This window comes from Lagopus leucura, unplaced genomic scaffold (genome assembly GCF_019238085.1).
Source record: "Lagopus leucura isolate 7727_CA_CO unplaced genomic scaffold, USGS_WTPT01 Super-Scaffold_100001, whole genome shotgun sequence".
Taxonomy (NCBI): Eukaryota; Metazoa; Chordata; class Aves; order Galliformes; family Phasianidae; genus Lagopus; species Lagopus leucura.
This window is the reverse complement of record NW_024962262.1, coordinates 7,779,945-7,795,226: the sequence shown is the minus strand read 5'-3', so window position 1 is coordinate 7,795,226 and position 15,282 is coordinate 7,779,945. Positions and strand designations below refer to the sequence as shown.

The following is a 15,282-nucleotide window of genomic DNA, read 5'->3' as shown; positions in this document are numbered from 1 at the left end:
AAAGTCAATGTGCTTCTCAAAAGAGGTTGAGGGCTTTTTTAACAATAAATAGTTGTGGTTAAAGTCAAAGTGCTGTGTAGCAATATAAAAGGTCCTATATAAAAATAAAGATGAAGCTCTCATGCTTGGCAGTCACTATTTTTTTTTTTTTATTTTACAGACAGAAGGGGCTATGAAATTAATTTTTAGAAGCTGTAAATATTATATTTATTTGAGATTTCAGGTGTTCTGAGCATGTGAGAAAGAACCTGCCCTGGTTTGGTACTGACTACAGGGAGCCAGCGGGGGACAGAGCAGATGTTACAAGGCATTTTCACACTCCTGAAGGGCACTCCTCAGTCTGACTGCAGCTAGAAGTGCTTCTCACTGGAACTTAAACCAGTCAGGTGTTTATATTTGGATTAAGATGTAGTTTGCCACTGTAACTCGTACACACAAGAATGGATTCATATTTCATGACTGATGACCTTTACAAATCCCTGTCAGTTTGAAATGTAGCCTCTTGGTGGATACTGCAGTTTGATAAATTGTAGAAAGAATCCAAATTTCCTGATGTGCAGTGGATCACTTAAACAGGCACAAATGATAAACAAGAAAAATAATTAAGAGCAATAAAATATTCCTATTTCCAACCATTTTTCAAAAGTACAGTGTGAGCCGACAGGAAAATAACTACATCACACCAACAGTTATTGCTCAGTGGAAAGGACATCAAGGACACTTGCAAGTAAGAGAATTGGATCAATATTAACGCGATTTTCATTTCATGCTTCCCCAACTCCAGTAAGCTGACAATATACTCTGATTATGTGAACTGCCTCTGAGTAACACAGAAAAGGTTATTAGAGCAAGAGGTGGAAATGGAATGCACTTTTTATATTGACAGGTCTGCTAATAGAGTGTACTGATTTTCAAAGCCGTGCAATGCTTTTTCACAATTTGGTTTTGACAGCAAAAAGGAATTTCATTTATCATTAATTCAAAATATTCACATGTAAGCAAAGGTTTCTTAAAACAGGGCACTGAAGAGGGTAATCAAACTGTTTCAATAGAAAAATATAATTAATAAGGTAAGAAGGAAAGAGGATTGAATTTAAATATGTATGACATGATAATGAAACAATGAAATAATTCTGTTAAATGATTCATTCCATTCTTTCAAAATAGAATCTGTTAAAAACTTTTTTTTTTTTTTTTCCTAAAGAGAATTTACAAATGAAAAGTAACTAATCTCTTAACATTCAGGCCTGTATTTTGTCTTGAAAGTTTTACATTAGTTTTAAGTTTGAAATACTTAAAACATGCTCACATCCTACAAGAAAAACCATGTTCTACCCAAAGACACAATCAAAGTTGTCAGCCTTCAACAAAGGCACACACTGTACTGTGGGATTGTGCCCACATATGCTAGCCTTAATTTCACTCCCTGCTCAACAAAATTCTAATAGAGAAAGCTAACCTTTTAGTGCCTTTTAGAAACACAGATGCTTGGTACACACTGGTAGCTCGGTGGCAATGCACTGGCATGTAAGAAACCTGATCTTAGCTCCTATACTGGGGCATTCTACACCAACATTTCTAAACCTCATCTACTATTTAAAAATTAGAGTGTCCAAACCACTGAGTCTGGTCCAATCCCAAGGATTCTTCACTGGAACAGGCTGCCCAGGGAGGTGGTGGAGTCTCCTTCTCTGGAGATGTTCAAGACCTGCCTGGATGCCTACCTGTGTGACCTACTGTAGGGAACCTGCTTTGGCAGGGGGGTTGGACTCAATGATCTCTGGAGGTCCCTTCCAACCCCTACAATTCTGTGATTCTGTGATTCTGTGATTTTTCATATAAAAGATTTATCTGTAGATTTATGCTCTGCCTTCTAATTTCTTAATTATTCCTCTCTGCGGCCAAAGCACGGTCAACTTTGTCTTTTCTAGAAGGCATTTTTGTCCCTCACTGTCTATGGTTTTGCTATCAGATCCAGACAAGATCAGCTCTTTTGAAACAAGCATAGAACAGAGACATAATAAGACAGCTAAGAAATGAAGAAGTAGCAAGTAAGTTTAGAATGGTAAATTAGTAAGTATCCGAATTCCCACAGTAAAGCGGTTATTTAAATTCTATTAAGACTACTTATGCACAGAAGGAAGACTCAAAAGCTTCAAGATAACCATTTGCCAAAATGTCTAAAATGATCTTTGCTCTCTAGAATGGTAATAATTTCAAATGAAATCCTGCTCTTTTGAGACATACAGAAAAAGATCTTATGCAGTCTTTACATATGCAAAATTTCCAATTCATGCATAGTGTCTTCTTGAATTCCTTCTTAAAAGGACAGTCCCCATTTTATATTTGCGATAAATTTGTCCACAGATTAATCTTGTTAGAATATGTAGATTCATTCTTCATTACTCTCTCCTTTACTGTGCAGTCCCAATAGGTGGAGTATGCTGCATTGATATCTGGTTTTGTTTTTTTTTTCTGTGCAAATTTCATATCGTCCTCACATGGATTCCCACATCTTTAGAACTGGGATACATCATTTTCACTTCAGCAACAACAGTAACTGGTGGGAGGAAATGTTTCTATTTCTGTGTAGATCAATGCCTATAGCAACATCAGACAAAGGGCAGCACCCACAGGATATTCACATTTGTGAGACAGCAGCGTGGCCCTAACATTGGAATACTTGTGTTTAACTCTTAGCTCTGCTAAGGGACTATATCCTAAAAGAAAAAACAAGAAGAAAAAAACAAAAAACAAACAGCAAACCAGGCTGTTGTAACAACATGAGCTCCTAGTTCCTGAACCTAAAATGAAAAATTAAAATCAAAACTTTTCTATTTGCTTGATCAAGGTCAGAATTTTACACAGGATTTATCTATTTTTTCAAAACAAAAATAGCTGCAGCTAGAAAAGCTCTTGGGTACACTTTAACAGATAAAAGCGACACAGTAACAGCACATAAGACATCACTGAGATAAAGCAGAATCTGACGATGTGTTACCAAAACAGCTCATGGAGATCATCTGCCAGATTTTCATTGTTTTGTCTCTGAGATAGGGGAATGGCAATTGCTGTCCTGGGTAGAAAGCCTGTGTGTATACCAAGGAAAGCTAACTTGCAGAAATCTTAGCAGCAACCAGTAGTAAAGGAAAAAGGAAATAGGTGTTTTATTTCATTTTCTCTTAACCTGCAGTGTGGCATTTGTGACATCTTCCATTCTGCTTTGCAAACACTGACAAAAAGTGCAGACCTTCCATGCAACTGTGGGGATATTTGCAAAACTGCTGTTGTTATGTCAAATTTTCAATAACTGCTTTCTATTAAATGTGGAAATGAGATGCTATTTGACAGCACTATCAGCTTTTTTTGAAGACATAAGATTGAGTGATTTGAATTAAAAGAGACACCAGGGAAACATGTGTGGAGCGTTATGCATAGTCTTCTCAGCTCAGAGTGTTTGTGTATTGTAGATGACGTTCAGGTATATAACAAATGCAGAGGGAGGTATACTCTTTAAGCATACAAGAAGGAGAAGAAAAAATTACGTCACGATGTTGCATATATGATATGAAAAACAAAATCAAATACATAACTGGAAACATATAATACACTAGCTGATAGAATTCTTAACATGGTGTTTTCCTTGACATGCTACTTAGTGCTATATCTGAGAACTTTAATCACAATCTATTTGGCTTTTAATACAGTGCTTTCTGGTGCTTCTGCATTCATGTCTGCACCTTGCACTATGCTGAAACTCTCAAAATCTTCCAGTTTGCACTGGTACTTTTTTAGTGTATTTCGAAGGTGACTCTATAAAATGAGGACACATGAAATAAGGTCTATTGAAGAACTCACTGCTCATGTATGGATATGGAGCTGTTATGAAAATTCCTGTGCTAGATATGGCAGATAACAGAAACCAGATAAATATCATTGTGAGGTTGATGCAGTTGAAACTCATTTCCTATTACCTCCTCAGACAATAGTCAGCTACTGACAAAAAAAGTAGTGTCCAGTACTCTACCTAAGCAAATTCCACTACCAATTCACCTTGAAGTGAAAATCGTCATAATATTATACATATTTAATGAGAATAAATTTATGTCTTTTGAGGGTACTACGAAGTACTAGAAAGAGCAAGTTAAACCCAATATTTTAGATTTAGTTATTATCACAATTAGTAATCTAATTGTAATAACTTCTTATAGTAATCTCTAATGAAAGCTCTTACTCTTGGACAGAGTCTTCTAAATAATATTTTATTTTTATTCATATCTGACAATTACCATGTAAAATTTTAACAAAACACAATTTCTGGGTCATATTTTCCCTAAAGCCCTCTGAGGATAAAATATTTGGAAGTTTATTTGGTGAAGCAGTGGATGGCACTGTTGGGCTACAATTACAAGGCTGTAGAAGCAAATCTTAAAATGCTATACCTAAAAAAAAAAAAAAACCCACAGATATTTTTGTCATTCCTTCAGCTACACAGTTAGGACATAAACTCATTCAGAGTGCATTGGAGATTTCACAATCAGATGTGGAATTTAGTTCGTGTACTGAAATAAAGTTGTGCAATCAGAATATTACCTTAGGCGAAAGAGATAACCAAGAACATTACTGATTTCAACATTCAACATAATTTTCTTAATATTATATCATACATCTAACCCTGGGCATCTTGTCTAACAAGTAGTGCTTGGCTGGTAATGAAACTAATGGAGACAAAGAGAGCTGAACAGAGAAAACAGAAAGAAAATGGTGCTCCATGTGAAGCAGAATGGCTTACACATTGTGTCATGTGGCAGTGTGACCACATTTAGAGTAAAGAACAAAGGAGGCTTACTTGATGACACATGGGAGCATTGTTATGGATTAATTTAATGACTGCATATTCTTAAAATGCTTACCATGTTACATCAAGTAACACATGTGATTTCTGCCTACAAAATAGACGGTATTTCTTAAAACTACACAAAACTGCCCGTCAACTGTGTTCACTTACAGGCTAAAATAAAGTGGGTATGTATGGAGTGAATGAAGGCAGTTTACTTTTAGTCAGGAGCTTCTGTTTTCTTTAGTTTCTCTTTTACACTCATACATATGACATTACTCAATATTAGTTCTGAAGTTATCTGAGATAAGGGTCATCACCCGCATTTCTCAAGAGCAAAGTATTTTATAATGCTTTGTGTGTGACTAATTTTCTGGGCAGCGTGGGATATTGCACTAAATAAATAAAAACAAAGCAAAACAAAACAAAACCAAAACCTATCAGAAACATTTTAGCAACTCAAGTACTGACAACAAACTCAATCTGAATACAATACACCAGAAGGTTATGCTGCCATCCATCCATAGGAACCTCAACAGGCTTGAGAAATGGGATGACAGGAGCCTCATGCAGTTCAGCAAGAAAAAGTGCACCAGAGGAGGAACAATCCCAGGCATGAGGACATGCTGGGGGCACCCAGATAGAATGTAGCCCTGCAGAAAAGGACCTCGTTGTCCTGGTAGACACCAAGCTGAACATGAGTCAGCAATGCGTTCATGCTGCTAAGAAGGCATATGGCCAAATATGGAGTGCTGCGTTCAGTTCTGGGGCCTGTAGTGCAAGAGAGACACGGACTTACTGGAGAGAGTTCAACAGATATGTCATAAATATGCTGAAGGGACTGGAACCTCCAGGTTGCTAGAAATGTCATTACTGTCGTCAAACTGATATGACAATGTGCAGAACCCAAGACATAGAAGTTCCAGTAATGAGGGAAGATTAGCTTTTAGGTGGGCTTTCAGTCTTCCTGGGGTTAGGCATTTGATTCCACAGTAAAGATTCTGAACAGAGATGAAGAAATTAAACACATTCAGTTCACAGAACATTTTGATTTCTTAAATAGTCTAATCACCAGAAAACATCGTAACAAGTTTGTTTATAAATGGACTTAGTTTTCTGGAACAACATCTGGTATATGCTAAATGAAACCAACTTCTCAACGGTTTCTGTGTAGTGTTCTCCCTCTACCTTGTCCTACCACTAATCACAGAACATGGGGAGCCCAGCAGTTGAGGAGATAGGCATCAGGAGCTGTGGAAATCAGCTGCTCTGGACTTCTCAGCACTGAGAGTTCACTTCAGAGTTACAGCCCTTGTAACACCTTAATACATTTTTCTTTGATATTGAGGATCCTCCCAAAATTAATATTGATTTAGGGCCCAAGGGGCAGCCAGATTCTCTGTTCTGAAGACAGCCCTGGTCTGTTTAGAAGTTCCAATGGATTTCAGGCTTCCAGTTCCACAGCAGGGAATCCAAACATCTTTTAAGTTAGCACCTGCTTGAATCTAACTGCTCTAGGAATATAAGTCCTTCAGCAGCCTGAAGGAATCCTGACTGCAATTCTTTGAAAATCTGTTGAACTCCAGCTGATTTCATGAATGTAGACTTTAGATTTGAACATTTCAGATTTCATAAGTTGATGCTTTTTAACTCTGTTTGTATAATCAAACCATATTTCTGATGATAAGCATACATAGCATTTATTGAAACATAGAGTAGTGATAACAACTGCCAGAAGGAGTAAGATACAGCAGTTAGAACTGCTCTTGAAATAAGGTTGCTAATTAAATGTCCTATTATATTATGGAATGAGTAACTTAAAATATGCAAATTCAAAATCAATCACTGTAATGCATATACAACCTGTATCTGTAGCCTTGTTTCAAAACCTGCACATATCACATACTACATTATAAATGTGTTTTTTTATCTGTCATGATAATCAGCTCAACAGGCCAAATATTCCTGAGGCTAGAAATAGTTGACCAGTTTGACCGGCTTACATATCTATGTTTAGAGCATGGACACACAGTTCCTCATGTTCATGCATCCATTGCAAACAAGAAAATGTGGCTTTTCTTGGATCCCTTCTAACACAAATGGTCTATGGAACATAGTCTCCAAAGGCTGAAGGACCAAAGATAATAAATACACTACTTTGCTCTTAAATTGACCTCTGTAGAATATTACTCTATTTCACTGTCCACAGCTGTACAGCAGTGTCTCATCTATACTAATATCCAGTGACTGTAAACTGTTAAGGTGATTAACTGGAAGAGACAGTTCTTTCATCACATGTACAGAATCACTGTGAATTGGGTCATGTCTGTATATTTTATGCATTTATTGGTAGCAAAATTTGGGGAAGAGAAATAGAATCTATAATCTCTTGCACAAACTTTTCTTCCCCCCTCTTTTTAATTCCCAATTTCAATTAATTTTTTTGTTAAATTACATTGAAACTCCATGTAAACTTAAAATAAGAACTGTTTAAAATCCACTGATATTATAAAATCATAACTAAAAATCTTTCAGTAGTTCCAAAGCTCAGTTTATACCTTGCACTTTGATAATACAGGAAGTAATACCTCTTCAGCTTCACAAGAGGTAGAAATGAATCTTTGGATCTATTCAAGTAAGAATTTAACTAAAACAAAAGAGAACAGCAGATACAGTGCTGAAATAATTGTGCTTGAGTTTTACAACTAGATATGAAATAGACGTAAAATCCAGTGCTAAAATCAAATAATAGCTAGAAATGGAAGAGACTAATCCTAACGGAAAAAAATTATCCAGTGAATCTCCTGGAAATGTTGCTATGACTCTGATAAGCCCACAGTCTCATAGGATAGCTAAGAATATAGCCACAGGAATGTGTTAAAAAATCTTCAGTTTTGAAATGCTTTTACTTGCCAAGTACTTTGAACACATACACACACACACCCCTATATACTCCTATGAACATACATACACATACCCATAAGTATATTTCATGAAAAACAGACATCTGAACAAGCATAGAATTGCTAAGAAACATCCTGTAGTTAAATGTATAGAAGCCTTACCATATGCCTTGTAGCAGAATTTTTTTGAAAATATGACTGCCATGCAGCAGATAACAAATAATGCTTCCTACAGTAAGAAGCTAAATTTAACACTTCATTTTAAAGCCCTTCAAGACATAATTTAGCATTTGTTGTTTCTTTTCTAAAACAAACATATAAATCACAGACATGGTTTTCATTTCCAAGAATTTTCTATTCTTTGATGACTGTGAGTGTTATATAATCACATTATCCACAAATCCAGCATCAACACTGATTTAGTACTAGAGTAGCTGTAGAGCACTTTTTTTGTTTATCAAGGTCATCTTGATGGCTGTACAAACTTAGATATATCAGGTGTTAAGCAGGCACGTCTCCAAGGAATCTGGAAATTCTCTTATCTGCAATCCTCAGCATATCTTATTATTTACTGCCAAAGAAATGATTGATTAATTTTGTCATCTTTGCTCTGTGATTTTTGCTCAGCTGAAACTGCCTGCCCTCTTCTGCAATGCCTGATCAGACCTATTTAAGCTGATGCCTTTGATCGTAGATATGGAGGAGCTTGCTTACTTAGCTTTGACTATACATTCCTCTACTGCAATATTAATGCACAAATTCCTAAATGATAACTGACAGTCAATGTAGATAACAAAAACTTATAAGATGTTTCCACCATTTTACTGATGCTCAAAATAGATTTTCTTGTGCTAGGGGTATCAGTCAAGATGAAAAACTGCTATTAATATAACAAAAGCCTAACAAATGTTGCTTTGATTAACAGTTTATTTCTCACAAACAAAGTATTTGAGGTCAAGAAAAAAAAAAATCGATTGCTGGAAAAGGATGCAGAACAATTTATAAAAATGCCTTAAATTCTTTCTATATTCTGATATCAAGCTTAGCTGTGGAAGCTGGGGGCACTTCATTATCAAATTGTTCCAAACAGAATTATCAAAACAAAGCTAATAAAAAATTACAATGAAGGTTAAACCCTGCAGAAAAAAAAAAAAAATAAAAAAAATCTGCCTCCAGCTCTTTATTAATCACATTCCAACACCAGAGGCTAAAAGTACATCAAACTGCACCAAATCCTTTTCACATGACAACCTCATAAATTATTCAACTCATTAGTAACACCAAGAGGCATAAAAATAACATCAGTGTTAAGGATGTTTTCTTACAGCGAAAGGTCAGCTGAAAGTTTTAGTGTTAAAATCCAAAGGCTTAGCCTCTGAAAAGTAAGTACATGTAGATAGAATCCATGAATTACAACTTCAAAGCCTGCTGCTGCTTTAAAATTCCAAGTTAATTTTGATAAATACATGAAAAATTTAAGCTTGGAATTTTTTATTTTAATCTTCCTGAAACTTTTGTCTCTTGAAACTTCTATGCAATCAGTACATTTGATGCATACTACCTTCAAAAATACCTGAGCTTTTAATTTTCCTGTATTTTGAATGCACTTACAGGTAAGTAGTGAGAAACTACATAGAAATAATATGGTAAGAAACAATAACGCCTTCAGCTTGTCTGCTTCTTTTGGTTACGGGTTTATCTCGCAGGCTAGCTCTACTATACTGGGCATCTGTCAACTCCACTGAAATACTATAACTCAAAAACTACTTTAACAGACTCAATCTTTGCAGTATGTGGAAGCAATTAAAGTGCAACTTGTATTATAGCTTTCATAAAACAAAACAAAGCAAAAAAAGCCCTAACACTTCCAGCATATTCTGAGTGCGATCTGATCCTCATGATAAAATATTCCTAATATAAAGGCAAGAAAAAAGGCTGCTTATGTAAATGGAATGTGGACAGTATGAAGACTTAAAACTTCATGATAGCTTCTGAGTCAGATTTCTTCCTGTTTTTATGCTAGTCTGATACCTAAAATTAAAATTACTAAAATTACAGTATTTTTAAAGAGTTTTAATGCCTGAATAGTGCAGAAAGCTCATACATAGTTTTGATGATTATTTTTCTTCCAAAAGCAGCACAGAAATTAGCACACTTCTGCATCTGCTTCTGATAAGATCTCTATTTTGACATTTTGGAAGGCTGTGGATAAAATAACCTTTTGTCAAATGTGTATGAGGCAAGTGTACTCCTAGGGGAAATGACTTCCCTAACCCAACTGGTGAACAGTTGAAGTTCTGCACATGACAACCTTATTTTACATTAAAATAAGTATTAAATTACACTAGCTAGTAAAACTGCACATGCAGATATTCATATGTTTAACCTTCTTTGAATCGCCGGTATTTGCTTCAGCAACCTGCAAAGCTGGTGAAATATGTAGGGTTAGCTTTATATCTATCATATTCAGAACCTCTGGCACCATTAGCCCTTGGCTGCATGTCAACTGAAAGATTTAACTTGCTTTGGGCAAATTACTCCCCTTTTCTCAGTTTTTCATATATGACGTAAAATTTCACTGCAAAATGCTAAAGAATCCTAGGTGGTTTTCTTTTTTCTTTTTTCTTTTTTTTTTTTTTTTTTTTTTCCCCACTACTACAAATTAAAGAAAAATAACAGAAAAGCATCTTAGTATTCTTCAAAATATCCCCCATCTTTGATAGAGGGCTGCAGAGATTAAGGCTGAGAAGTAAATGTACTTTAGTTCTTTGGAGTACTCAGGTTCAGTCTGTTGAACAGAAGACAGTAAAATACATGAAACTTTTGGATGTTATAAGGCAATTTCTAAGAGTGTTTCTCATTCCTCTTTCATACTCCAGTTATCTCTCCACAATAATCTATCATCATCTAATTCTTAAATTCTAAGACTATCTCCTATGAGGCCACTAATCTATTCCATCACAAGCATCCTCAAAATACATATTTTTAAACAAGTTGTTGCGCATTTCATTATCTGCAGAAATAATATATTTTTGGCTAAGACTATTCACGCCAAGATAAAAACATCTGATACATTTTAAAAGCAGTTAATTCCTTATTCATGAGAGGTCTCCAACGGAACTGTTATGACACATTATTTTGATGGCCTAACAGTTTCATTCTGTCACTTGGGAGAGACAAGTTTGGTTACTTTTACCAGCGTCTCAAAATTAGTGTCTGGGAATGCCATGTGAACCCCTTGAGGATTAGAAAATTTAACAGCTCACAAGCTCACATCTTCTGGTTCACTGAAGTATGAGAATTGAAAGAATTCCTTTTCTAAGAAAATGTTGCTCTAGGAATTAGAGCGATCCTTATAAAAGAAGGGACATAATTCTCAGGGATTCATGGACACGAAGAAAACATCGTTAAGATATATTTTTAAGCAGGACTTAGTACTAACCATATTCCACAGCAGCTTTCAGAAGAGCATCAGAATGAGTAGATCCAAAAGCATTGCGAACAAATCGCCTCCGCCGGCGCAGATCGTCTTCCCAGTAATCCAAGCGCCAGAAGTCGTGCAGTTGGCTATGAAATAAAGAACACACACATCAGCACCTACCACAGCTTGAACCGTATTTACATACTATAATTTCACTGCTGCTTTTCTGTTTCAGGAATATAATCTTGTAAAAACATATAGTACTAAAACTTACAATATTCTAACATTTCTTTACATGCATTTATGTATTATAAACCTCAGCACTGCCTGTCTCAGAATGTTCTGCCTGCTGCTAAAAACATTAATCACACTGAGCCCATTAACAAATGCAGCATCAAATTACAAGTATTAATGGCACAGCTTGCTTTCTTTTACAGTGTTTTTAACAAGGCTTGTAAATCATAGAATGGACTTCAGCGCAAATAGTTTGCAATTTAATGACTATGGTCCCTTAGCAGACTGAACTTAGAACTATAAAATATTGCCCACTTGAATTTTGTGGAACTATGATTAAACTAATGTGCTGAAATATTCATTGAAATAATTCCCCACTGCCCCTAGCAACCTGAGAAAATTGCAATTTTATTCATTATTAATAACGCTGAATTAGAGCAGCAAAAAATTCCACCATGTGGTAATTGTCTTGGTAAATTATTATTCCAGCACTAACAGAGTACTAGGATGATTTTATAGCTTCCAGCTAATACAAGCCATTAACAACCATGGCCATCTTTGCGTTACATTGCCTTTTTACACTCAAAAGCAATATTAAAGCTCTGTAGAGTGATATAAGCTAGTGTTAACCTATGTTCAACTCAAGACATATATGTGTAATCATTTGGTATTTAACTTTGCCTCTACAGAAATGACCAACTCCACCTCTAGACAACTTCTTGACCTTATCAACACAAAGATCTCCCAATTTCTCAATTTTCTAATTATGCTGTGGGATATTCAGACAAAGTTGCATTTTAAGCCAAAATGAAAAGAACTTGTTGGATCACTATCAAATATCCAAAGTGTTTCTGGCTTCACCTTTACATTCAAAATGGTAGTTGAACATACTGTACACTTTAAACTCTGAAGATTACAAACTTGCAAGACCATAATTAGAGAGCCACTGTTTTAAACCAGTGCTATTCAATTTATTCAGCTCTTCATTTCAGCTGGATTTTCATAGATGTGAGTTAGGTCATTGTTTTCTATAGTCTTCATTATGGCTATGAACTTCTAGCAATTTCCAGATTAAGTGAATAAATATGTAGAATGCAGAATAATGTAGAACAGATCTTTGCAGTTTTTGCAGTCAACTTCTTTCACACTTTCATGTGTTCCCATCCAACTTTACTAAATGCTGTCATGAGGCTGGCTCTGTTCTGGAGGGCACAGCTTAAGGGGAGCGGATGCAGCAGCAAACCTTCTAGCCACTCATATTTTCAGAAGCAGTACATCATTTTTTTAGTCAATTATTTGTAGCCTTTTTTTTTTTTTTTTTTTTCTTTTTCATCCTGAATAACATTTTCAATATATGCTTCTTGAATTGAATTGAGGGTCTTACTCTTAATGCTGCCTTGTGGACCAGACATTATTTTGCTTATGTACAAGCACTGAGAAGACATCTTTGGGAGTTCGGTGAGAGCTGCTTACTCAGTGACAGCAATTCAGAGCATCTTCCATAAAGGTGAGGCAGTTGCTCTGAGCTCTCACAGTGGGAAGATGCAGTGTTAGTGCCTCGGCATGCCTGCTATGTGACAGTATCTTGCTATCCTGAGTACCAGTTTTCTCTCTAGGTAAAACAGCCTACATTGTTCTCATACTATGATACAGTCTTGCTCACAGATGTTGTGTTAGTGTGACATGTTAGTCCATTCTTTCTCCTCCTACACTGAGCACTGAATAATTTTATTGTGACTACTAAGTCCGTTTGACTCTTATGTGATATGAATGCAAAAAAATGGGCAGACAGCTACTCTTTGGTTTCAAACACATAGCTTAAAATCTCCTTGTGCAGTTCAAGTCAATGTTTTAAACTCACAATAGGAAGAATAGTCATAAAATCATTATGGACTATGAGAAACATTCCTTTTCTGCATCATTCTAAGTTGTGATGAAAAGGGAGTAAAGATGTTAATGAAAATTGTTTTAAACAAAAGAGTTCTGTGAAACTGTACTTCTTCATAAAAAAATAAAGACTGTTAAGTTGATAAAAATGACACAATAATGTAAGAATTTAAAGCCTTTTACTGAAATAAGAAATACTCAAAGACTAAGATATTAATTTTTTAATTTGCTCTATGTTTAATATGGTAATCCTTTCATTTCACTTTTTAGTCCAAAAGACACTGTGTACTCTCAGCTGCAAGTAACAGACTTAGAGTTGCTACTTTAATGAAGTTATAAGTGACATGACAAAATTTCCAAACAATGTTTATTAGCTGGCATTCAAAAAAAGTTTATTAGTTAATCCGGGCTTGACATCTGAAATACTAATGGTCCAAAATAAAAATCTTGAAATAATAGGATTCAAACCATACTTGTAATCACAAATTACACATCTTTTTAAAATGCAGCTGGAGTTTTTCCCTGCAGGAGAAGCTATGTCTTCAAAAACATATCTCATTTTATTAACCCAGGGCTGCAGCCCTCAATCACTGCCAACCTGCAGCCAGATGCAGTGGGAGATAAAGACACAGAGCAACTCAGGAGATCAGGTACTAGCAAGTTAGTAGTACATTTTTGTTAGGATGAATACTGTTGGACCGTTATGCAAAACTATGCATAATCCAACCAAGATTCTTACATAATTCCTTCTAAAATTATAAATGAAAAGATGGAAACATTTCTCATGAGGAAGATTATATGGGGAAGATATGTGAAAAGAGCAACAACATAAAAATAATGCAACAATTTTATTTATTTTAAAAAGTAGAGATTTTCATGAATTTCCACCTCCCTACTTGTGTTCCCGGGCACTTTCCTTCAGAGAAATAATGACTTTTGTCTTTCTAGTTTACAGACTATTTATTTTGGAGTTTGTAGGATTTACAAAAGTTTTAATAAAGTATCAAATCTGTTTTCAACTTTAAAAGGTTAAGGAAACAAGGCTTGAGAACATCGGAACATTTAGGAAACAGAAGTCATATGAATGACACAGTCTTTGTACACAGACACTGCGTACATAAACAAGCTCCATGCAGTAATAACAGAGCTTAAGATGCTTTCATCTGACCCCTTCTAAAGATTTTTCTCTCCTTAGAGAAAACACCTACAAAGTGTTAAACAAACTAGGAGGACTTGGTGCTGGTGAAATTCTCTTGGCGTGGTACAGTATTTGCTAGCAACTATCTTTCTGAATAATAAATAAACAAAAATATGCTGAACACAGTTAAGTATATGATGGAGTATGACACCTATAGCCAAGCAAGCTAAGGAGTTTGCTTTTCTTCTCTGATTCTTGTAAAATCCTGGCTTATAGGCTCCTGCCACCAAAAAAATAGCCATTACTTTTAAGCACAGTGTAAAATTTGCACTGAGCTGCTCATGGGGTAATGTATGCTAAAATGATCCTACAGTGCAAAAGTGTCTCATCATTAAGAGTGCATAATGTACTTCATATGCTATTATTCAAAGTGCTTTGCAAACCTTATTTTTCTGCATGCAAGCCTATAATAGAAAGCCCATCAAGGACATGTTCATATTCTATGATTCCACATTCAAAATTCAATTACGTATTGCCTTGATACAGGAATTAAGTATAATAAAATCAGTAACAGTAAAATAGTGCTTGCCTGTATTTTTCTAACTCCTCTGTAATGCAGAAAAAACAAACAAACAAAACAACCCCAAAACATCACACAATAAAACAAGACTGGACAAATCCCGAAGCAATAAAAGATTCTGAGTTACGCAAACATCAAGCCTGGAAATAAACACTATAATGTTACTAGATGTCAAGTACTACACTGCAAAGATGTCTTGGGTTCACAGAATCTGAGCTACAGATAAAAAGGTTTCTGGATCTTAACCAATCACCCTCAGATTTACACTTAACTATTTGAGCA

The 15,282-nt window shown here is 35.4% G+C and overlaps 1 protein-coding gene across 1 annotated transcript in view; it reads right to left on the bottom strand.

The window, feature by feature from the left end:
- NBEA (neurobeachin) overlaps positions 1 to 15,282 on the bottom strand; it is a 466,212-nt gene that overhangs the window by 173,536 nt on the left and 277,394 nt on the right. Inside the window, exon 39 of the mRNA XM_042868525.1 lies at positions 11,183 to 11,307. Coding sequence (XP_042724459.1) covers positions 11,183 to 11,307 — 125 coding nt within the window. The remainder of the gene's footprint in view (positions 1 to 11,182; positions 11,308 to 15,282) is intronic.